This window comes from Vicugna pacos, chromosome 21, assembly GCF_048564905.1.
Source record: "Vicugna pacos chromosome 21, VicPac4, whole genome shotgun sequence".
NCBI lineage: Eukaryota > Metazoa > Chordata > Mammalia > Artiodactyla > Camelidae > Vicugna > Vicugna pacos.
In genome coordinates this window covers 28,601,184-28,626,527 of record NC_133007.1, presented here as the reverse complement: position 1 = coordinate 28,626,527, position 25,344 = coordinate 28,601,184, and the positions used below count along the sequence as shown (strand labels likewise).

The following is a 25,344-nucleotide window of genomic DNA, read 5'->3' as shown; positions in this document are numbered from 1 at the left end:
GGAGGAGGAGGAGGGGCTCTTTCCGCCGACCGTTGGCGCGCGAGCACCTGGCGCGACTTCACCCTCACGCTGCGCACGCGCAGCTCGCCGACTGGAAGGTGCGGGCGTGCGGTGGGCGTTGCAAAGCTGGCGGCGGGGAGGGCGGGGCGAGAGCACGTGACTGGGATGCGGCATTTCTGGTCCAATCCGAGGCGTCCGGGAAAGCGCCCTTGCGGAGCCTTTCGGGTAACCCCGGCTCGTCCCGGGTGTTGACCTTTTCTTCAGTCTCCTGGCTTTTCGACTACGCGCTTGAATCTGAGAATCTGGTTTGTTAGAACTTGCTGTATGTCCCGCAAATCAAATTAGGGGTACATTCTAAAGTGGTTGGCGCTTTTTATTCTTTTCTCCGTAACTAGAATGTCATTTCTATGATGTCAAATCTTGTTGCTCTCTCCCCAACACGCTCAAATCCCAGTCCGAATGCTTGAGACTCCAGAATCGCCGGAGGGCGCCCTGTCGTAAAAACAGTCCCCTTAGAAAGAGTAAACTTCATACCTCAGCGAGTGAGGATTAGGGACATTAAGGTAAGAATTTAAAGAGGCACGTATCCCACAGAACTACGACAGATCACTTACCTCAAAGACAGACTCTAAAAGATTACTTTTATTAACGATTTAGGCATTTAAGTAAAATCTCCCGCTGTTTATTCGCGGCTGCTATCAAGGATCTGAATTACTGTTACTGGGAGATTACCTGCACCATGTGGTTAGTTCGCCCTAGAGGGGTGTGACGGGAAATGAGGCTCCGGAGAAACCTGTCTTAAAGCTGGAGTCCTTGAAATAAGAAGGGAATGGGGTAAAAGCAAGATAAATGAGGCTGAGTTCCAGAGTTTTAATTCTTCGTGCTGCTACAGGCCAGGAACCTTGGCATTGGGAAATCAGGCCGTAGTGCAAAAGGATAAAAATGCCGACTATATCAAAACAATAACAAAGGAAATTTCTCTCCACATATCCCAATATAGATAACTTCATTTGGAATCCTACTTAGGAAGGTTTCACTCGTTTCCTACAAAGAAAATCCTCAACACTGCATAAATGAGTTTGTTCTTAACTCAGTCTATTCTCAGAAACCTGAGGTAGGGCACACAGCTGAAGGCTCTGGACCTGTACTGCTAGTTGCAGTGTGATTGTACGTGCTGCTTCCCGTGCAAACCCTAGCTTCCTCTCGTGCTGCTGTCACTGGTTCTTAAATATAGTTATTCCAACTGCATTTCCTGCCGTAACACAGATTCTTCTACCAACCCCAGTATTCCTCAATCGCAGCTGTCTATAAATGACATTGAGCTCCACCGAGCATACTATTATTGGCTTATTGGTGCCAAGAGAAGAGGACCCTGGGAGCAAATGCCTCCTACTGGAGAACTCGGTAGCCTTTGTGAGTTAATTTTGGGGCTGTGGAGTGAGTTACAGCTAAAGTGGAGGGCACAGATCATGGCCTCCAGCTGCAAGATGGTGCAGTCTGAGTATTCAATAGAATTAGAGAAAATAAGAAACTATTTACAGGGTCAAAGTCACTTCTTGAACGGCAAGAATGAGTTGTTTTCATCAGTGTTATGTGCCTGTCTGGTGACCTGTGTCAGTATTGACCAGTAATGTGGATGTGTCCATTTTATAAGTAACTAGGTGGAAATGATGCCTTAACAAAAATTTAAATTATTTGTAAACATTCTTAAAATTGAAGTCATACTTGCTTCTGATTCTTTCTTAATCAGAGTTGCTGTTATGGGATAACCCTGCTTCAGGGTCTTACCACACATAAAAGTGGCTAGATTTGTATAAAATAATTAAATATATATATGTATACATAAATAAATAAATAAATATATATATAGCATATAAAGGATATAAAGCCTTTTGAAAGATTCTCCTGGAAATCATTTTATAATTTCCATTTTGTGGTATAACCTGTTCTCAGTCAAATTAGGGCTCTTCAGTAGACTAGTAGTAACACAAGTAGCTGCCTCAGGCCAAATTACACAAGCCAGGTTCTCAAATCTTAGGCTGATTAGTACATGAAAGAGGAATGCAATAGTAGAATGCTATTATTAAGCAACAGCTGCAGAATACCATGGCATCCAGTACCAGGAACAACAGAGCGGAATTCTCAGCAATGGGAAGAATAAATGTCACATGTTCCAAAGCCTCTCTCTAAAATACAGAACAAGGAATAAACAATACTTTAAAGTGTTTTTGAATCACAAAATGTTTAGTGTTCTACCATTTTCTTTAACTGACAGGGAAAAGGCTTTGAATTTTTTAAAGCCATCAACCCCCCCCCACAAAATACCGTATTAATTTCAATAAATAATTCCTACAGTTGAAATACATTTCAATATTTTCCACCTCTCAGGAAGCAGAGTTCAATAATTAAAATACTTTCAATATTAAACTGTAAAAGTCATGAAAGCATGGCATTATACTTGTGCCTTGACTTTACAGATTCCAGAGTCGTCTATGAACAAAACATTTTAAAAATCACTTATCACAGGAGAACTAAAATGAGAGCAGGAAAAAAAAAAGTGTGGTTCAGGTTTGATGTACTCAAGGTAAACATGCAAGAATTGTTTGTAATTATATTATCTATGGATTCTGAAAATAAATATTATACAGTATAAGTGGGGACTTTGAGTATAAACTCATTTTAGAAAACTGTTGGTGTACAACAGGTTTATAATCACTTTAGTTAAATATAGGTAATAGTTACTTCAACTGTAGGTTGTAAGTTATTACTTCAAGTCAAAATACAAAAAGTACTGGCTCAATTTGCAACTCCAAAAGTAAAGTCAGTTTTTTCAGCTCCTTGGAAAAAAAGTTAACAAGGCAGATAGTGAGTTTAACTATTACATTGTAATGCCTCATATCACATCCAAGTGTTTGAATGTTAACTTTCAAGCTGATTCTTAGTTTTTAAAAAAAAAAACCTTCAAAGCTCCCAATGCTGGTGTTCAAAAATGAATGTCATACAGTGAAACTAATCATTAACAACAAATCTTCAATTTATTTGAAGCAATTCAGTTTCAAAAACTTTAAGTTACAGCAGTCACAGAAAAAAAAAAACCAGGGAATAGTCAGAAACAATAAAAATAATTAGGAGTACTGCATTTTTTGTTTGTTTTTAACACTGTCATGGCTTTATTCAAAACACAGTTGCACAAAAGTATTAACTTCAAAGTTTTTTAAGGAGAGTTTGAGGAATTTAACACACTATATACATACTGCCATACAAAGAGCATTAAAATAGGACCAAAAACTTCTACAAAATATAAAACCCCACCTTTATTTATTTGCATGAAAATACCACCCACAAAGCTAAATAAGTCTTAAAAAGTTATTTGGAGGCTCTAAGTTTTGTTTTCAAACCAAAGAACTCTAATTCTGATTGTACAGTAAGATGATTGATAAGAAAGTCAATATATAGATTTAATTTTTAAATAAGTATTTGATAATCTGGCATTGCAATGAGAATTCTTAGAGACTAAAACAGGGCATTATAATTGTAAAAAAGGAGTAAAATGTTAGCCTTTTGGAAATTCCAATCCCCCCACTAGACTTATCCCAACAGTTTTATTTCAGTCATTTATGCAGCTCTTTTAGTTTATCCACAAATAATTTCATCATTTTTACTTTAAAACCCCAAGCTATACATTTTAAACTAAAAAAGCAGTACTATACTCAGTAATTTAAATGTGTCCCAGTATAGAAGTGTAACATCAATTCATTTGTTGATACTAACTTTTTAAAAACTTACAAATATTCAAAACAAAGGGGAAAATTTTAGATGGCCAAGATTAAAAAAGCAATTGCCTTGAACATGGAGCCTCCACAACAAAAAAGGGAGAGGTACTTGTCTATTCATTGTATTATATTTAGTAGCCATAAAAGGAAATATACACTCACTTATCCCAAATGTTTTTCCTACTTCTGACAGACATCCACTTGAAAACAAACCTCAATTTTAATATTGATACAGTTTCAAATATTTTTCAACTGTCCCGTATATTCCAATTAAATGCTATTATCTGGTAATGCTTTAAAACTATAAAGAATAATTGAAGGTTCTACTCAGAAAAATTAGAAATACTCCCAGAGTGGTATCTAAATCATTTGGGAAGCTAATCTGACTTGAATTAATTATGAACAGGCAATTGTTCTGACTTTTGAGGAATACTAATGCTGCTTTCAAGAGCCTCCTCTGCTTTTCTTGCTTCATCCTACTAATACAGTCTGTACATCTTGTCAACCAAGAAAGATTTACAGTAAGCAGAGTCTGTTGCATAAAGCTGTATTGATAATAATATTCATATCTCAGAAAATACTCCATTTCTTCCACTTAGCTTGTTTAAAACTGAAGACAAGTCTGAGAAGGCGGTTGAGGTATAAGACAAAGTTGTCCTGGGTATCCAAAAGTTTCCCAACTCTTTTTTTGAGAAGAGGGAAGGGGGTGAAACAAGAAAGGGAGGTGATCATAAAGGGATCACTGAGAGGAAAACGAAGAATGCACACTTAAAAACAGACAACTGCTGGCATGTCATGATCTTCAGCTTAAAGAAGAAAGGACTCACCTGCATGTCTCTCAACTCAGTATAAGCAATTTTTCCTTCAAAACTAAACTGCTAGTCACCTGGCTTAAAAGGTTTCAGAAGCCTCCACAAAAGCCATGAGCTACATTGTTGAATAGAATCTTCACTATTCTACTCCTACCTCTGAAGCTACTCTTGTGACAAAAGCACCCAAATACTCTCAGCTAAAAAAAAAAAAAAAAAGTTATTGCCTTCAAACTAAAGATCTCTGGGTCACCTCTAAAAAAACAACCAACCAACTTATCATTCAAGAAACTATTTTCATTTCAGATTCCAGCCAACTGTGATTTCAGTTAATTTATAAATAACTTTAAAACCTTATGAATGAAATGCACCATACTACACCTGTGTAAAAGCGATCATGTTTTAATTATGCTAAAAATGACTAATACAGTGAGCTTCAATTAGAAAAATTAAGATTCTAAATAAATTGCTAGGGAATTTCACAATGGGGTCAATGAAAATTTTTCTCTACATACAATATGATCATTAACATACTAGTTAATCTTATTTGGAATGATAAGGCAAAAATAGTAAAACCACACTTTTCCTATAAAAAGTTACACGTTATCTTCTGTAGGGATAGCTATCATACATGAGGAAACAAAGATGTGATCACTCTATTGCACACCCAGGAACATTAGAGAATCTGGTCTTAGAATGATCTAGTCATCTTCTTCCTCTCCATCATCTTCAGCATCTCGTTTCCTCTTTTCTCCTCGAAGACCTTCTTCTTCTGAAAGAGAAAGGGAAAACTATACAGTATTTAACAAGTGAATATTTGTTAAGCCACAAAGTGTTGAATGTATCTAGTGATAAGTTCATGGCATAAGAAAATTATAGTTAAGTCTCCTCTCTGCATTACTTTCAATTTCAGTATTGAAACAGCCTCAATAGATTTAGAAATCCATGTAAAATGACAGCTTGCTATGCACCCTTGTGGCCAAATCATGAAGTACAGATCAGGAAACGGCATGACATTAATGGAATTATTAGTGAATTTTTAAATTTATTTTGAAAGACTTAGGTAAAGAGAACCAGAGAGAAAAATCTAAAAAAGACATTATCTGAATTTCAACTGTTCTTCTCTTATAAATAAGGTTTCACCCTCTGCAAAATGAAGGGCCCTAAAAAAATAATAAATTGAGCTCATAGTTTCATTCTCTCTTCATTCCTATTTTGAAAATAAATGTTATAAGCTGTTTTTTCCATTTAAATGGAATTAATGAATGCCCAAGAAAATTCCTCCTTAAAAAAGGTTTTATACCCTCAAGGCATTCTATGATATGTTACAAAAATCAAAGTGGTCAGTAATGATTTGAATTATAGACTCATTCTTTAAAATCCATGAATAATAACTTTAACTTTAACTTTAGGATTTTTAAATGGGGCATGTAACTCACCCTCCTCTTCTTCTTCTTCTCCCTCTTCAACATAGTCATCATCATCTTCTTCATCCTTGAAATTCAAATATTCAGTTTGAGAATAGATAAGCTATGACTTGGACTTTTCACTATTTGATAATACATTCTAACAAGAGCAAAAAATTATGGTCATTCTGTGTTCTGACAACCTCTGCCTAACTTATATAGGTCTTTTTTAAAAACCCAACTAAATTTAGTTACTTTATGAAAATAAATTATATCTGAGACCAGCAATGTTCAAAAGAACTTTCTGCAACGATGAAAATGTTTTGCATCTGTGCTGTCCAATGCAGTAACCACTAGCCACACGTGGCTACTGAGCATTTGAAATGTGACCAGTGCAAATGAGGAACTGAATTTTAATTTTGTTTTATTTTAATTTAAATAAACAAATGTTCCCAGTGGCTAATGAACAGAGTACATTTGACTGTTTCAAAGACAGTCTTCTGTTTTATAGATTAAGGAAGAAATTACCTGAATCTTAGCCCCTACACAGTTATATGGGTTGAATAAGTCAATCTCTCTGGACTTTTTCCAATCAATGAAAGAAAGTATTCATCTAGAAGGATCTCTAAGTTCCTTCTACATCAAAAAATCTACACATCAAAACAGCAAATGTCAGTAAAAACCACAATAAAACTTGATCTACAACTCTTGTGGAATGAGTTGTTCTAGACAGCTAAGATTTAAACATAGCCTTGAAACATCATAACCATTTTTCTTCTTTAGCCAATTGGGATAAAATCTCTAAAGTGCACTGCACACTTCTACCATTATAACCTAGCAAAACCTCTTTCTTGAGTTCTCATAATCCCCATTTTGATCATGAACACTACACTAATTAGTACATGCCAATTCCCTCAAAGCCTACCAATATATGTAAGGTGCTTTTCTCATTTTTAAAATGACCTTGGCCTCTACTGTATCTTTTCCTAGTTTTTATGCCTTCTCTTTTACTGTCAGTTATTATTCCAATTTTAATCTGCTATGGATTCAGAAAATAGATCAACAAGCTTACCAGAGAACAGAATATAAAAGAGAAAATTGGTTTAGAATAACAGCTGAACACTCTCCTACAAAGAAAATGTCTTTTGTTCCTTATACTTCAGCTATCCAGAGACCTTTTACACACTGTCGTGTGCTTAGTTGTATTCCAAACGGTTGAGTTCTTCTACGTTTGAAAAAAATGGAACCCATCTAGGGTCTTCCCTCCAATCCCACAAAAGTTTACTGCTCCTTAAAACCAGTTTAATTGGCAAATGTCAAGAACCTCTGGGTAGTTAGGAAAAACTCTGATAACCCACCCTTTTCACAGTATCTACAGCCCTGTGTCTAGAAATACAGTACAGAACCTATTTTTCCAGCATTTAGCTTGAACACTAAATTGCGTATTATATTAGAAATTACTCTCATACAGTCAATTCAAACACTAAAGCATTTTAGACCAGAACACCCAAGCTATAAGCAGTACAAACAATAGATGTGGCAGCAAATAAACTAAGGAATTATAGTAAAAGTCAGGAGAACGTGCAGGCTCACACTAAAGGAAAGGAAAGAAAGGAAGAGAAAGGGGGTAAAGGAGAGAGGGAGAGGAAAAGAATGAGAAAGAAAAGGACATTTTAAACATCTCAAAGCTGCAAGGAATGATGAGGATATTTAAATATTTACTGTTTTTTTTTAAACCACTCAAAATACTAATCACACTTATTCCATGATAATTTAGAAAAGCCCAAGTCTCAAAAGCAAATTACTTCTCTGGATTTTGTTTTTAAACAAAACATGATTAATTGACTCATGGTTTTATGCCTTTTTTTTTTAATATCATCTGTTGGATCACCAAGAGACGTGCTCTGTAAAGACTACGGTCTTTTCCTAATCAGTGGGAAATAAAATGTTTCCCCATTTGTACTATGAATAATACAAGGACACCAAAATTCCCAATTCTTCTAAAGCCTCCATCCCCATTTTTAATGAAATATACTACAAATACATAAAGTCCTTCTTTATAAATATTAACTCCTTACCTCTGAAGAGCAATTGAAAGAGATAAGACTCAAAACAGCTAATCAAATATCATTTCTATTTCCTTCTAATTTCTTTTTTGAATCTTATATAGTCTCTGAAGCTTCTCTGGCTCTTAGCTGCTAAAAATAAGATTTAATTTTTAAAACTATCCAAATTATCTCATCACGATTGAAAACTTCTGGTCCCTGTTACTGGGTACCACACTGACTTAATGTTGTATGCAATAACTCAGAGATGTTTGCTCTATACTTGACCACGTCAATTTTAGTTAATATTTCCCAATATTCAATGAAATGATTAAATTTGAAACATAAACATTTGCAGTTAGCGCAAAGTCATTTTTAAATTACTTAATACTATTTAGACTTAAAGAGGAATTATTGGCAAAGAAAATAAAAAGTCAACTGCAAAATAACAAGTCTATTATTTTACTAATTAAAACTTTGAGGAAAATATTCAAGTTGTATGCCGATGTAAAATGAATAGGTTGCCTTTCTCCATGAATACTTAAAATACTTAAAAGTTCTGTTCTTCGTTATTATAAAGCTCCCAACTCACTAAGGCCCCCAAACAAGTTTGTCTCATTTTTTTTAAATTTTTTAAAATTTTGTATAATTTTATTTTGATGGGAGTGGGGAAGGTAATTAGGTTTATTTATTTTTAGAGAGGGTACTGGGGATTAAACCCAGGACATCATGCATGCTAAGCATGCACTCTACCACTTGATATACCCTCCCATAAGTCCCATTTTTTCCTATACTAGTTTCATATTTTAAATGGTATCATATAACTGCTACACATAAAATAGATAAACAACAAGGTCCTACTGTATAGCACAGGGAACTATGCCTTGTAATAGCCAATAATGAAAAAGACTATGAAAAGGAATATATATATTATATATATATTATATATATATATATATAATATATATATATATCTGAATCACCATGCTGTATACCAAAAATTAATATTATAAACTGACTATACTTCAATAAAAAATAAAAATATAGTATCAGAGAAAAATCATTAATCAGTGATACTGTCTATCTAACCAATGTAGAAGTTATTAGAATAAATAAGACTAACAATTTCTAGTCCAAATAAGATACCTTTTTAATAATATTACTTCAAATTATGAATTATGAAAACAAAACTCAATAATTTAACATTAGGAGAAAATAACTTATCTAAACTCGCAGGGGCTAAAGATCATTTGTTCAAGTCAATTGACATTTCCCATGAACCTACTATGTCCTAGTCAGTGTACTACATACTGAGATACCAAGATGAACGGACCTCCCCTGAAGGAGCTTTCTAGTACAAAGTGGCCAAATAAACAAGTTTTTACAAAAGTGTCTATAAGCAACAGACACCTAATCAAGGTTCAAAGGTAACAGAGGAAAGAGTGATTGTCTATGGAAAATTATAGAAAATTATAGAAAGCTTCAATAATGAGGCAACTCCAGAGTTGAGTCACGAGGCATGATCTGAGTGGTAGTTACAAGAGTATGTACATATATAAAATTTCATGGACTTGTACATAAAATCAGTGCACTTTACATGCTTTACTATATTTATGTTTACCTGAGGAAAAAAGAAAATAAAGTTCATCAGGGGGCATGGGTAGAAAAGCCATTTCAGATAGATTAAACAATGTATATAGAGATAGGCAATTACAGCTTTGTATGATGATTTAATTGGGTATTGAGGGAGATGAAGCTAGAGAAGGAAGCTGAGGCTAGATAATGAAAGGCCTCGCATGTCTTGGTGACAACAGGGAAACAAAGGGTTTCAAGCAGGCTAGTGATACCCCATTTGCATTCAGACTACGCAGGCAAGCACTGTGGAGGACACACCTAAGTGGTGACACTGTTCTCAGAGAGACCACGCAGAAAACTATTAGAAAAACATAAGAAATAATTAGGGGAAAAGAGAGTTTTCCTGGGGGTCTACAACGTGCCAGCAACTAGATACTTTACATACATGATTTTTTTAAATCCTTAAAACAACTATATGAGGTTGGTATAAACTCAGTTTTATAAATGCAGAAACTGAGGCTCAGAAACATCTGTAAAATGTTTCCACCTTACCATGCTGCTGAGGGCAGAATGGATTTGAAAGATATCTGGGAGGTAAAATCAGCAGGTATTTGATCATCTGGATATAGTATGAACTGGGGGGGCAGTGGGAAAAAAGGCAGGCAGACATACACAAACAACTCTCAGATTTCTACACAACTTACTTTTTGTACTACTTAACCCTATGCCTAAATAATTAATTTTCAGTGCATGTGAGAAGGTCTATTCACCTGAATTTCTTCTTTCATTAAGTATGAGAGGCCCACCTCCTCTTCTCCCTCTCCTAATTCTGAGCCTGCTTCATCTTCATCCTCATCCTCATCTTCTTCCTCCTCTTCTTCTTCCTCTTCTTCCTCATATCCTTCAGGTGGACCAGCTTCATCTTCCTCTTCATCTTCCTCATCTTCATCTCCATCTTTAAAAATATTTTAAAAGACGAGCAAATGACTGGGCAAATGTTTCTCACTAGTATGCTGATCCTTTTTACCCTGGCCCCTTAAACTTTAAAGTCAATTGGTAGGAAGTATCTCAGGGTGACTTTTTTTTTTTAAGATTTTTCTTTTAGAATATCCACATTTACTACTTGAAAAACATGGTTTCTAAATATTGAAATTTTCCTAATGTATACATTTTCATAAAACATTATACGTACTAAAGTTTGTTGTACTTCATGGACACTTCAAAACCTGCCTGTCCATCATTCCATCATTTTATAACATTATTTATCCACCAAATTTCTTCTTACAAGCAAAAAACTTTTCTGTGACAATGAATATGTGTATGTTCACGTATAACTGAAAAATTGTGCTCTACACTGGGATTTCAAAAAACATTGTAAAATAACTACAACTCAATAAAAAAAGTAAAAAAAAAAAAAACAAAAACTTTTCAACCAATAGTAACAGTGTCCCATTACTAACAACAGCTATTCTGTCATCTGATCTATCAGTCGTCCATTTATCTAAAAATATACATACAAATGTTCTAGAGAACATTTCCATCACATCCTCTCCCCCGCACCCCACCCCCAAAAAAAACCCATATCCATGAGCAGTCACTTACTATTTTCTCCCACAGCCTTGGCAACCATTAATCTATTTTCTGTCTCTATAAATTCGCCTCTTCTGGACATTTCATATAAATGGTGTCATACAATATGTGGCTTTTTGCATCTGGCTTCTTTCACTTAGCAATAAGTTTTCAACGTTCACTCATACTGTAGCATGTATCAGTACTTCCTTTTTATGGCTAAATAATATTCCATTATATGATATAGCACATTTTGTTCATCAGTTGCTAGACATAGGGTTGTTTCTACTTCGTGACTTTTATGGATAATACTGTGATGAATGGGTTTTTTTTTTTAAGTACTATTTTAAAAGTTGCCATTTTTACTGGGTGGTGGTTACACAAGTTTATACAGATATAAAATTTCATGGAGCTTGATATTATAATAATCATTAAAGTCCCCAAAGCTATTAGAAATCTGACAGAATACAGGACTAGAGCTGTGGGTTTTTAAATTTTTCTTGTCTTACTAACATTTTTTTTTCTACACCTAAATATCCACACCCAATCTAATCTGCTAGCTAGAGTGGAGGCTATAATTGTAACACATTTATAAGCATTAAGAATGATTACCCTCATCATCTTCTTCTTCTGAATCAGGTGCTTCGTTATCCTCCTGGTCAAATCCATCTAAGTATGTGATTTGCTGCAGCAGTTCAAAAATACTTTCTCTATAATCTTCCAGGTTTGTGATCTCACAGTTAAACAAGTCAAGACTCTTCAAATTTTTAAGATTTTGCTGGAAAAGTAAAAATTATATTCAAGATTTAAAATATAATGTTACTTTTTAAATTCATAAACCAAAATATACTAAGTGATATCAAGTGAATGATTTTTGAATTTTTAGAATATTAGAATGAAGGGTTATTACCTCAAGCACAGCCAATTCTCTTAATGAGGCCCAGTACATAAACTCCAGGAAAGTAGGAACTTTGTTTTGTTTGCTGCTTTATCTCTAGCACCTGGCTTAGTGCCTTACTTATAGAAGGCACTCAAAATACTTTGTTGACTGAATTTGTTCATTAAATTGGCAACAACAATAACATGGTTTAGTTTAAATTCAAAGTCAAGCTTTTTTTCAACAATTTCAACCTCCTCGTAAGCTTTTTTTTTTTAATCAGAGCAACAATTTTCAGTGTTTCACTTTATCTCCTTTTCTTTCCCTCATACCAGGAAACAAAAGAGCAAATAATGAAATAACTCAAAAGATAATCAAGAAAGGATGGAAAAGGGACAGAATTTAAGAAAATACTGGAAATCTTATTTTAAAACCAGATAGTCCACTCCTGAAGTTGATAATAAAATAAATTTCTGACTGATATAAAAATTTATCTGAATGTTTTACTCCAAAGGAAAATAAACCAGTATCATCTAGATGACAACATACAAGAAATTCATAAGTTTCAGAAGAGTGAAATAGAAATCATTAAGATAAGACAAGCAAATCTCAGAAAATTCAACCAAAAAAAGCAAGTCCAGAGACAAACCTTCCCACTTACCAGAGCTTCTACTGTACTGAGATCTTTGATTTTGTTTCCACTCAAATTGAGGTAGGTAAGATTTGGACACTTCTCTGCCAGGACTTCCAAGCCTCCAGAAATGATATTGTCACTAAGTTCCAACTATATATCCAGCATGGGGAGAAAACAAAGGATGGTGAAGGCTTAGGAAAAATCAAAGATTTTTAAAATATATCAATTTAAAGAAGAAAAGCAATTGTCGTTCTCTCCGGCCTCAAGAGATTGTCACAAGTCTTTAATTTCCAATCTTCCACGTACAACCATCAAGTAATATATTAAAACCTATATATAATAGGCTTCCAACCCAGGTTTGGTTCCAGTTGTGTAAGAGTTGGATTTTTTGTTTTAGAGAAAAACACTTGGTAGAAGTTAAATCTAAATTTATGACATAAAGCAATTTCATTATTAAATTTAAATTTCTAAAAGCAATATTACAGCTGATTTCAAAATTCTATATAACCCTTCTTCTTACCTCTAGAAACTTAGAACCTTCTAATTAAAAGGCAGAATGATCATTTCATTTGGCAAAAAACTGTACAGAATAGACTCCAGCATCAAAATCATGATGCTTTCATGCCTAATGCCAACTTACCTTCCGAAGTTTATTTAAGCTGGGCAGCCGTGCCAGTGAACTTAGTTCCACATTAGCCATACTCAGAAACTCTAGTTTTTTAAAGGTATCATTCAGGCCCTCAATTTCCCCATTGACACAAAGGCAATTATCAAGGACTAACTCTGTCACCTATAAGAGAGAACATGAATGATTCTTTAGTTTGTAGTCTGTTTAGTAGAAGACCTGGGTCCTGACATTCTGGAAATATGAATATTAAAACCACCAATCCCCTTACATAGATCCTTTTCTTTCACACACACACATACACCAAAAAATGAAATACAGTCTCAAGTCATCATAAGTTAACCTTCAAATTTAAATCTGGGCTAAGAAGTTCAATGCCTGCTTCAAATCACCAATAAAAAATTAAAATTGCATAAAAAATAAAACTTCGAAAAAGGTCTCACGTGAAACTTGTTTCTGACCTTCATGAAAACGACTCTTAACACCAGGGTATACATTTATGCAGTGACAGGATCCCTGGGCTACTGAGAAAGGATTTAAGTGAGCTGCCCTAAAACGGCCGGAGAAAAAAGGAAATTGTTCTATTCACTTTTTCAGTTTAAACCCCATTATCTTCGGTTGATAAGTATCACTATAACTCAGAAATACCTTGTTACCCTTCATGAAGAAATGTTAGAAAGCTTCTGAGACAGCCCAGCTTTCAGATGTTATTTGTTCTGATATGAAGGCCAAACAATATCACCCTCAGAACAATACATCCTTGACAAAATGTTATTTTTCCCCGCCATGCTAGTAGCGTTTTTGTGACTACTCCCCATTCTTGGGGGGTGGGGCATGCTGGATCCTCTGTTAGGTCACAGTTGTAGAACAAAACTTTCTGATGAGGGCCTAAATGGACTTAATCTGAAGGAGGAGGCAGGAAACCCTGGCTCTCCATTCCCAATGCAAAAATATCAGGTATTTTGAGTGCTAAAAACTAGCGACAAGGAATGCCACCTTCTCTATTGTAATATGACTTTGACATAATTATTTCAGGAAGCAGAAAGGGCATCATAATCTGTTGAGAGATGAGGAAGCCAAGGCTCAGAGGGTAAGAATGATTGCCTAGGGTCACAAATTGTGTGGCAGAGCTGTGCCTCCCCTCTAAGTCTTCGGACTCCTAGTCTAGCTGAGTGGAGGAGAGAGGGCCACTAGACTTGGTGTCAAAAAATCAGTTCTTCCACTTGAGTAAGTAACTTCACTGCCCTAAGACTCCGTTTGCTAACTTGGATTCTAGAACAATACAATCCACCTTACAAGCTAGTAGGAGGGAGGTAAGTAAATAATAAACATGAGAAGTGCTTTGTAAACTGTAAAGGGCTATACAAATACAAGAGACCGTTATTACACCACAGGGGAAGGAGAGGCTGCAAAAAGGCAACATCCGGCACCCCCCCCCCCAAAACTGGCAAGGAAATTACTACGGATAGGATAGGTTAAAAACTGGAGGGGTGGGGATCCACTTTTTCAACCCAAGACATAAAAGAGCATTCGAAATATGTGCTTCTGCGACGCAGCTTTTTAAGTTTGATTTTGTTTGTTTTTTCCTAAAGCCCCTAAAGAGTAGGCCCTAGGAAACTTCAGGTTATCTCGGGTGATAGCAAGTTGACTGTTTCCTCCTTCCTGCCTCCTACCAATTCAGGGAAACAGTGACTTTTTTAGAAGTACATAAAGATCTTGGATTTCCACTCTTCACGCCGTCACAGCCCATCGGACAGACCCTACTCATCCTCCATGCTGGTATGCACAAGCACCACCTCCCCCCCGCTGAAAAAATTACACCTCTCATATTGCGATTCTAGGCTTTATTTCAGAGGTCGCAAATAGCAAGACTCTGGACGTTTTCCTCTGCGACCACAAGTGCGAGGTTCCTCGCTGGCCCTGGGCCCCGCTCTCGAGACCTGCCGCTCCGACCGACGGGAAACCCCACGAGAGGCGGGGACTCCCCAAGGAAAAAGGGGTCGCCTCCCAGCCCGCGTTCCCCTAGGGCCTCCGCCCGGGGCAGGGAGGGCTGGGTGAAGCGGAGGAGGCGCCCTCGAAAAGGAGGCGGAAACGCCTCCCGCCCGACCCCCGAAAAGTTGACCAGGACCCCGCCTCACGTGGCCCCTCCCAACCCCGTCTCTTTAACTAAGGCGACAGCAGCGAGAGCGCATCATTTAGTTTCGCCGAACCCATCTTTAGAACACAAAACTTCTACGACCCATTTGTTGAGTTTTGTGAAGCCATCTCCAGGGACCAAATTCGGAGTTGCGGCCACCACGACACGACACACTGAATTTCGTCACACCGTGGGGGGGACGAAACGGAACACGCCTCATGTCCCCTCCCCACCTCCGGTCACTACAACGAGTCCTAAAACTTCCCCGCGACCGGAGAACCGGCGGCTGACCCAGATTCCGCCCGGCGGCGGTCGGCGCGCGCCGCTTCCCCGGGGGAGTGGGCGCCGCCGGCAGCAGGCCGTCCGGATTCCGCGAGCGACCCCAACCCGCGCCCGGCGCGACGTCGTCGGACACCCGGGGGCCTGGAGGCCGGGGGCGCCCTCCCCACCAAAAGAAGAGTTGGCAGCACCGCAGAAAAGTTGGACTAACTTCTCAGGCAACGATGGCTACAAAAGACGCGAGTGGGTCTTGGGGGGTCGCGCCCACGCCGCCGGCCCCAAGGAGCAGGAACGTGGGGAGTTAAGCGGCAGAGAGGCCCGCAACACCCCGCTTCCCGCCCCCACGAGGCCGGGATGCCTGACTGCAAGAGAGGGGAAAGGGGCTAAGCCCCCATACACACACAAAAACGCCCCTAGAAACTTAAACCCTTCGCCATTTTAAGTAAAAGATTTTAATGATTTAAAACTTAAAATTAAATATTTTCCCCCAGCCCTAACCCCAGGTGGGAGTTAATTCACTACCCCTCCCCACACACCCACCCAGACCCCCAGAAACCCGATCCTCCGAATTCAGGGCTGGTGGGAAAGGGGAGGGGGCTGAGTCATCTCACCTCCTCCGGGGCTCTGTCCCTTAACTCCAGGTTAATCCTCTTCTTCATCTCCATGTCCTCCTCCTGCTCTTCTGCTGCTACTCTCCTCCTTTACCCTTTCCTGCCTTTCCCACTACCCCCAACCCTAAAATTTTAGAAGATTTGGAAATGAATGAAAAGAAACGCAAATATTAACGCCCACCACCACCAGATAGGTTGTGGGGGAGAAAGAAGAGAATAACAAATGGAGTCCAAGGAGTTGGGACTCTAACTCGGCTGCCCCTACCTCCTTGTCCACACACTCGCGCGCGCACTCACACGCACACACATACACACACCCGCAGTTCCTTCCCCTTCAATGGCTGCTCGGAGACTGAGCCTCCATGACACGGCACCGCCAACCCCCTGGCCTACACTCCACCCACCTCCCGAACATATTGGTTGATTCTTCAGCATCTCACTATCCTATTGGGCTACATAAATGTCTATCAGTTTTCAGGGTGGACCTGATCCAGAAACGCTGTGTCTATTGGCTATGACCAAGCGCGCAGTTAACTCCGATAGGTCCAGGAAGGTGTTCGTCCCGGGGAAATGATTTTGAATCCCAATAGCCCCCCTCCTTTTCTTTGTGTGATTGGCGCGCTTTCCCTAGGCAATCGGACGGTTTTGAAGCCTGTTGGGTTTGTTTTTGTTTTGTTTTTGTTTTTGTTTTGTCTGTTTTAAATGCTAAAAGAAGGCATACAGCACCCTTCTTACATGCCGAAGTTGTGAGACAGATAATTCAGCACACGGCATCCAATGGCTCTTGACAGTTTTAAGGCATAGCTCCTGCTTTGCAACCGAGGTGCACAGCAATGTGCACATCACATAAAAAGCATGCCTTTATGACACTGTTCTGCTAGAGAGAGGCTTCTGGTGCAGAACCAAAGCAGATATAACGGTGGTATTTTAACATCCACCATGAAGGACAGAATGATTTGAAAGCAGTTTGGTGAAGTGTGATAAGCTAGGCACCTTTAAATAACACTACCCTGAAGGAATTGTTACTGAAGTAATTGTTGCTGCAATAAACACTAAAGCCTTGAAGGAAAAACAGTGCGGCCTGATGAAAATCAGACATCAATGCGCATAGAAATGGTACTGCAAAGCCTCTCCTTTTTAAAATCCCTTTGGTTGGTTTCCATGGAAATCTGTAGTTTAAATGCTCGTTTAAAAGTCTGTCAATGTGAAATATAAAAGTGGGATAAGAATGATTTTTTAAAATTTCGTCTTGAGAGTCTAGCTTTTCTTAGTTCTTGCTTAAATTCTGTCCTTTTCATTAACTTATGCCTTTCTCAGGATAAATACCAAAGAAATTCCAGATGATTTGGGGAAGGAATTGGCTGAATTAGTCCAACCTTTCCCAGAGCTGAGTATTTATTTGCAATTTTTCCAGTTTCTCAGGTTAGAGACTTTAGGATTTCTGAACACTCCACCATCACTGCCCCTCCTACCATACAGACACACGCAGCTCCTCAGATAGGCTTATGTTTAAATTGTAAATATTTGTCAATGGACATTTAGGTTGTTTCCATGTCTTGGCTATTATAAATAGTGCTGCTATGAAAATTGGGGTTCATGTATCATTTTGAATTAAGGATCCCTCTGGATATACGCCAGGAGTGGGATTGCTGGATCATATGGTAAGTCGATGCCTGGATAAAGAATTTGTAGTATATTTATACAATGAAGTACTACTCAACCATAAAAAAGAATAAAATAATGCCATTTGCAGCAACATGGATGGATCTGGAGATTGTCATTCTAAGGGAAATAAGCCAGAAAAAGAAAGAAAAATACCATATGATAACATTTATATGTGGAATCTTAAAAAAAAAAAAAGACAAATGAACTTATTTACAAAATAGAAACAGACTTACAGACATAGAAAACAAACTTATGGTTACCAGAGGGGAGAAAGAAGTAGGAAAGGATAAGTGGGGAGTTCAAGGTTTGCGGGTATGAAATAATACCTATATATAATAGATAAACAAGTTTATACTCTATAGCACAGGGAACTATATTCAATATCTTGTAGTAACTTAGAGTGAAAAAGAATATAAAAATGAATATGTGTATGTTCATGTATGACTGAAGCATTATGCTGTACACCAGAAATTGACACAACATTGTAAACTGAGTGTACTTCAATTTTAAAAATATATACAAAAAATGTAAATATTTGGTATTTGGCAAGTTAAATACTTTGAAGGAAAACAAAATAGTGGTTGTCTTTTCCTTGACAAATGTTTCCCTTGAATTTCCTGAAAATGAAATTTTGTGAAGATGAAAACAAAGGGGGAGAGCTTTGGGTATAAAATGACATTGGAGGAGGGGGTATATGGAGTTAGTCAAATTTGTTTGTTTGTTTGTTTGTTTGTTTTAATGCAGGCCAAAGGAAGCCAGGATGACATAAAACTGAACAAAAATGAACTGAGGAACAGTTCAAGGAAGAATTTAAAGAAACAGGAGAAGGGGGTAAAAAGGCTACAAAGAATCCTGGAATTACCAGCTTGGGAAGAATGCCTGTGTTCTGATCCCATCGGCCATTGCAAAGTCTGGAACTCTGGAATGGAATCCCAAAGAGAGTTCAGGGAAGGAGATTCATATTTGGGAGTTATCCATTTACAAGTGATAGTTGAGCACATGAGAAAAAAATAAGATGTCCACAGAGAATGTATATAAGGAGACTATCAGGCAAAGAAGAGCAAAACATGGTTATGGGGAGAGAAAGGAATTGCCTACCAAGGTTTACCAAAAAATTGAGGAGTAATAGGAATTAAGGAGGTGAATTTGAGGGGGAAAAATGTATGGAAGCCAAAGAGTTTCAATGAAGAGATGATTATTGGGGTTAAATGGTAAGGCTTTTGTATCAGAACACAGTAAAGAGAATGGGAGAGTAGGCTGGAAATACTGAACGTGATGAGCCAGATTGGAGGATGTAGCTTAGTATGAGAATCAGTGGGCTGCTTCTTCCTTACTTCGGAGGTTTTCCTTCTTGCAAAAAGAGCTCCGTTAGTGTTAATGGGGCCTCTCCTAGCCCTTTGTTCATCCACCCTAAGTGGCATGTTCCATGTTGCTCCATCCTCCATGCTCCTGGGAGAGGGAGCCTGTTTGTCAGAACACACGTTCTGCTGTGCTCCTCCACACTGAGGTCTGCCCCAGTCCTGGCTGCCTGATTCTGAGGCGCAATCAGCAGACCCATTGACTCTCACACTAAGCTGCGTCCTCCAGTCTGGCCTCTAGTAGTAATAAAGGGGAGATATTGATCTCCAAGTTTACTTTTTGCTTTATTTCTACACTTGTTGGACTCTTGAACAAAGAACAAGTGCTATTATTGGGATCCCCCTCAGAGATCCCATTAGACTAGAGGTAATTGTCTTAGCAGAGGAGAAAGTTGAAACCTAACTGCCTGCAGGAGATTGACAGACAGCCCGATTTACACTGTAGATCTCCACAAAGCTGCTGAATTTGGAAGCACTAAGAACCCTTGAAGATGAGGATGAGGGTAGAGCTAAAACAGAAGAAATAGTAAAAGGTCATATTAAAAGCAACTAAATCCTCTTCCCAATGCTGGCCCACAGAGATCAAAATAAAGTACTCTAAACTCGGAGGCAGAAGGCACAACTAAGGCCAAGTTAGATGTAACGAAAACTGAGAGAAAAATGAAAATTTTGTATTTTAGTGAGAACTTTCCCCAACAAACCAACCCCTTCCTCTCCTCCACTCGTCTTATAATTGGATGTAACGTCAGGTAAAAGGTTGGAAGTTTCCTCTCTGGAGAAACTGACCAGTCTAAGACAGAAGTCCAGAGATACTGACAAACTGGTAGGAAATGGCCAGATATCTGTTCTGTCCCCTCACCGTGCAATCTACCAGTCAACAAGCTTCCATACATAATTACACACACCTTTTAAGTGCCTCATTCTTAAATGTGAATCCATAGGTAAGAATCACCAAATATTTAGAAAAGCTTTTTCACATAAAAGAAGAGCAAAAAAATAAACAAACTGGAAAAAATGAACCCAGAAGAAACAGACAGGGCAGGAAGCAGAAGAAAACAATTTCATGAAGCCTAAGTTAAGGGGTGGGTATGGCTCCGTGGTAGAGCACATGCTTAGCATGCATGAGGTCCTGGGTTCAATCCCCTGTACCTCCATTAAAAAAAAAAAAAGTTAAAAAAGAAAGCCTAAGTTAATATCATAAAAGATGATATATTCATGAAAATAAAAGAAAATGCAATAAGAACATTCTCAGAAGAGCTTATGAAAATTAAAAATATGAATGCAGAACATAATAATTCAATAGAAAGGGTAAAAGATAAAGCTGAGGAAATCTCCCTGAAAGTAGAACAAAAAGCAAAGAGATGGAAAATAGAAGAAAAAAGTCAAGAGTATTAGAGATCAGTCCAGAAGATTGAACATACAATTAACAGGAGTTTCAGAGAAAGAAAGTATATAAAACAAAATTATTAAAGAAATCACATGAGAAAATGTCCCAGAGCTGAAGGGTATAAACTTCTAGACAAACAAGCCTACTCAGCATCCTTCTAAGAAATGAAAAAGACCTACACCAAGATACATTGTCATAAAATTACAGGAGACTTAGAACAAAGGAAAGATACTTAAAAGCTTCCAGGGAGAGAGAAGCCGGTCTAATTTACAACTGGAGGATGGAGGGCTCCAAGACGAATATTGCTTTTAAAAGTGTTATGACAGATTACCTTGTATCTTTGAACACAATGAAAGAGGAATTACATTTTCAACAGTGAGTTTAGAGATGAATAAGCAATTATAAAACCAAAGTAAAAAGAAAAAAATTATCATTATCAGTTCAAGGGAAGATTAAAAGTCGTACAAGAAAGGAAATATAATATACTCCTTGGCTCAGCTGTATTAATGACTTAAATGCTGAATGCTGATTTAACTAAAATTGTGATGTAATAATTATATCAGGAGGATAGAATTAAAAAATGTGTTAGGGAGGGAGTGTTGTGTAAAAAAGGTAAATCCTTATCTTTTATAGTTAGAAGTTAGTAGATAATCATATCTAAAACTGAAAAATCAAGAAATAGCAGTATAAACATATTTTTGGAAGTTTGGGCTTATAGACTAGAAGTAGTTTAAAATTTGCAGTGACTGTCTTTAGTAAACAGAATCAGATATGGGGGAATAGTGCTTTATTTTGAATTTTATTGATCTATTTGACTTTTAAAATTATGTACATTACTACTTTGATAAGAATAAAAATTAAATTTAAAAATAATATGAGGGAGCTAACAACCAGCTTGTGGACCTTCTAGAAACACAACAAAACATATTGAGTGAATCAGCTGTCTTCAGACTGATACCTGCTTTTCTTACTCTGTAGTAGAAGCTAAGAATATAGGCATATTTGCTGTATAGAAGTTTGGGATGCCAAATCCAAACTTACAGTTACAAGACAGAACTTTTTCACTGCACAATGCCTATAGGCAATATTGGTATACTCTTCTACATGTGTTTCAAAAAGTATGTTCCTCTGTTTCTTTATTTTTAAATACAGTTAGATTTTTGCCAAGGCTATGTTTGTATTTCTATCTAACTTTAGTTCAATCAAGCCAATGACTTCCACAAAGTACTAACATAAAGTCTTAGTAATCAAAGAGTTGAATGCAATCATGCTGAAATATATTAAAACTTATTAGAAGCTGGGTGTCTGGTGCAACGTGGTCTGTTTAATTGAGGTCTTCTCCTGCTTGATTATTTGAGCTATTTTGACAAGCAGTATTTTGCATTACCATAAATTGTTTTAGTATTGTGATTTCTTATAAAATAATGGGTTTACTTTCAACATGTGCTTGCTATACTCACTAATGTAGACTTTACTCATCTTTAAGCCAAAATTTCCTTCAAAAGAACATATCTCTCACTTTATACTAAAAGTACATGTGAAGATAGGATTCAGAAATTTATGGCAATGTAGTTTGGTGCAGCCATTGTGAAACAATTTGGAGATTCCTCAAAAAGCTAAAAATAGACTTACCATATGATCCAACAATCCCACTCCTAGGCATATTTCCAGAGAGAACTCTAATTCAAAAAGATACACACACCCCAATCTTCATAGCAGCACTATACACAATAGCCAAGACGTGGAAACAACCTAAATGTCCATCAACAGATGACTGGATAAAGAAGCTGCAGTATATTTATACAATGGAATACTACTTGGCCATAAAAAAGAATAAAATAAGCCATTTGCAGCAACATGGATGGGACTGGAGATCATCATTTTAAGTGAAGGAAGCCAGAAAGAGAAAGAAAAATACCATATGATATCACTCATATGTGAGATCTAAAAAAAGAAAAGAGAAAAAAGAAAAGAGAAGACACTAATGAATTTATCTACACAACAAAAAACACTCACAGACTTATAATAAACAAACATGGTTATCGGGAATGAGGGTAGAAGGGGATAAACTGGGAGTTTGAAATTTGCAAAAACTACTATATATAAAATAGATAAAAATATCTTCTGTATAGCACAGGGAACTATATTCAATATCTTGTAGTAACCTATAATGAAAAAGAACATGAAAATGAATATATATATATGACCAAAACATTATGCTTTATGTCATAAATTGACACATTGTAACTGCCTATACTTCAATGAAAAAAAAAAAGAAATTTAACCATGATACAGGTAAATTTTATTTCTGTGTGATAGCTGGAAGGTCACAGGGAGAGAAAAATGCTAAATTTTTACCTAGTTGGGGAACACCAGTTGTGGGGTCCTTTGCTTATCTCTCCAAAGAAAGAAGAGTGACAACTTGTGTGTAAACTATTGGCGGAGCCTTTAACCTTTAAAGAAGGCAATATGGCAGTAAATAAAGCAAAACCCTTAAAAGTACACACCTCAAATTAAAACCAAAATGCAATATCACTACACACCAGTTGGAATGGCTACTTTTTTTTTTAAGTGACAATGTCAAGTGCTGGAGCAACTGGAGTGCTCATTCATTGCTGGTGGGAATGAAACAGTGCAACCACTGTGAAGAACAGTTTGGCAGTTTTCACAAAGTTAAATATACACTTATCACACAATCCAGCACTAGGTATTTACTCAAGAAGAATAAAAATGAATTGAATGTTTATACTGGTTTTATTCACGGTTGCTGAAAACTAAAAACATCCCACACGTTCTTTAATTGGTGAATGGATAAACCATGTACAACTACATAATAGAAAAACTCAGCAATAAAATGTAGCAAATTCCTGATATGCAACAACATAAATGAATGGTAAATGAAAGAAGCCAGATTCAAAAGACTACATGCTGTATAATTTAATGCATAAGACATTCTGGGAAAGACAAAATTATAGAAGCAGAAACAGATCAGGAATTATGTGGGGTGGGGTGATGAACTGTTCTATGTCTTGATTATGATGGTGGTTACAGGACTGTACACATTTGTCAAAATTCAGTACTCTACACCGAAGTGGGTAAAAGTTACTGTATGCAAATTACACCTCCATAAACCTGACTTTAACAAAAGGAATGAGTCTGAAGTTTTTCATGATAGAGATTTTTTTTTAAGTATATACCCTCTTGCAATTCTACTTCTAGAAAACAGTTGGACAAGTGTGTAAATACACATGAACAAAAATTCTAATTGAAATATTGTTTGTCACAGGTAAATATCTACCAGTCCAAAGGTAGAGAACTGGTTAAATACATTAGGTTTCTTCTCTATAACACTATGCAGTTTAAGTTGCTGACAGGGATATATATTTATTGACACAGAAGAATGTTCACAAATAGTATCAAGAAAAAAGTTATAGGTCAATTATATATATATAGTTTGGCCCTATTTTTGTAAAAAATACAATATTTTTACACACAAAATATATGTATTTAGATACAGCTTCATAGAAAAAAGTTTGTAAGATATCAGAATGGTAACAGTTATTATCTCTAATTGGAAGAATTTTGAGTGATGTTATTTTTATTTCTTTTTTGCTTTGTTATATCTCTTATTTCCCTAAACTAATCAGGTATTACTTGTAAAATTAAAAAATAATAATTAAGAGGAAAAGTGACAAGCCATTGCTAAGATCTGATGTTCTCTACCATTCTGGAGCCAACTCCAATATTTCCTTTTTAATTTTTAAAAAAGGAGCAAAAAAGTCAATTTTTCCCAGTGTGCATGGATTTGCAACCAGCCTGCAATAAGGCTTCTTAAATAAAATATGTGTAACATGAAATAATAAGCATATTTGATAGTAGAAAAACGGGGAGAATGCAGGATCTAGGAGCTCATTAATAACTGCATTTCACTTTTGCAGGTGTTGCCTTAGAAATGACTTGAAGCTTTTAAAAAAAATAAGGTTATTTTGGTTTTATATTTGGATTTCCTCCTCAGAGGTATGCCTCCCCACCTATTACAGGGAATTAACTGAGGCAGCAGCAGCCAGGGCCAAAAATTTCTTCTATTTTTTTCAAAGGTTTTTGATCTTGTTTTAAAATATCTTAAGTGATGGATCTGTCAGAGCCTGAATCTTTGTCCTAGTACTATTTCTCTATGACCTCGGCAAAGTCACTTTATCCTTCAAGGCTCATGCCCTTTTAAGAAAAATGCACAGATATTTTGAAGCAAATAAAATGCCAATGAAAGCACAGCAGGATCCTTCACTTTAAGGTTTCAAAGAAATCCAAATCACTTGTCACAATCTGATCTGAGAACAGACTTATTTGGGGGATGATTAACCTAGTAATAAGCCACCCATCATTACAAGATTTCGCTATCTTGTCCTCGGCTTCCTAGTCCTATGGCAGTTCAGACATAACAATCCATTCAAAAACAAAGAAAAAATTATCTTTAACTGGAATCTTCTCACTATTGCAGGGAAGTGGTATTAAATGTTAATGTCCTTTGCTTTCGTTGGTACACAACCTTCACCTGAGTTAGATGAATGGTAGGGAATAAAAAGAAAAGGGAGAA

The 25,344-nt window shown here is 36.9% G+C and overlaps 1 protein-coding gene and 1 long non-coding RNA gene across 6 annotated transcripts; one reads left to right on the top strand and one right to left on the bottom strand.

The window, feature by feature from the left end:
• Positions 1–162: 162 nt before the first annotated feature.
• LOC140688129 (uncharacterized) lies at positions 163–12,542 on the top strand. Of its 3 annotated transcripts, none has more exons than XR_012062892.1 (3): positions 163–305; positions 455–563; positions 12,390–12,542. It is a non-coding gene; the product is annotated as an uncharacterized lncRNA (long non-coding RNA). The 3 variants fall into 3 exon arrangements; XR_012062893.1 differs by having other exon boundaries at positions 163–322; XR_012062891.1 differs by lacking the exon at positions 163–305 and having other exon boundaries at positions 329–563.
• On the bottom strand, positions 3,966–16,725 carry ANP32E (acidic nuclear phosphoprotein 32 family member E). Of its 3 annotated transcripts, none has more exons than XM_006216925.4 (7): positions 16,341–16,725; positions 13,329–13,478; positions 12,716–12,838; positions 11,790–11,955; positions 10,379–10,563; positions 6,022–6,076; positions 3,966–5,354 (listed from the first exon to the last, which is right to left on the bottom strand). In XM_006216925.4, exons 1-7 carry the CDS (start codon positions 16,392–16,394, stop codon positions 5,284–5,286), a joined length of 804 nt encoding a protein of 267 aa, XP_006216987.1. In that variant the 5' UTR covers positions 16,395–16,725; the 3' UTR covers positions 3,966–5,283. The 3 variants fall into 3 exon arrangements, with proteins under 3 accessions (XP_006216987.1, XP_072802815.1, XP_072802814.1); XM_072946714.1 differs by lacking the exon at positions 16,341–16,725 and adding an exon at positions 13,962–14,063; XM_072946713.1 differs by lacking the exon at positions 16,341–16,725 and adding an exon at positions 13,775–13,863.
• Between the last annotated feature and the right edge of the window lie 8,619 nt (positions 16,726–25,344).

Bases quoted from the DNA above. Each gene is read 5' to 3' on its own strand.
- ANP32E (XM_006216925.4), bottom strand. From the start codon at position 16,394: ATGGAGATGAAGAAGAGGATTAACCTGGAGTTAAGGGACAGAGCCCCG. The intron at 11,956-12,715 runs GTAAGTGGGAAG...TTACTTTTCCAG, and splicing joins TCAGTACAGTAGAAGCTCTG to CAAAATCTTAAAAATTTGAA. The intron at 5,355-6,021 runs GTGAGTTACATG...TTTCTCTTTCAG, and splicing joins AGAAGAAGAAGAAGAGGAGG to AAGAAGAAGGTCTTCGAGGA.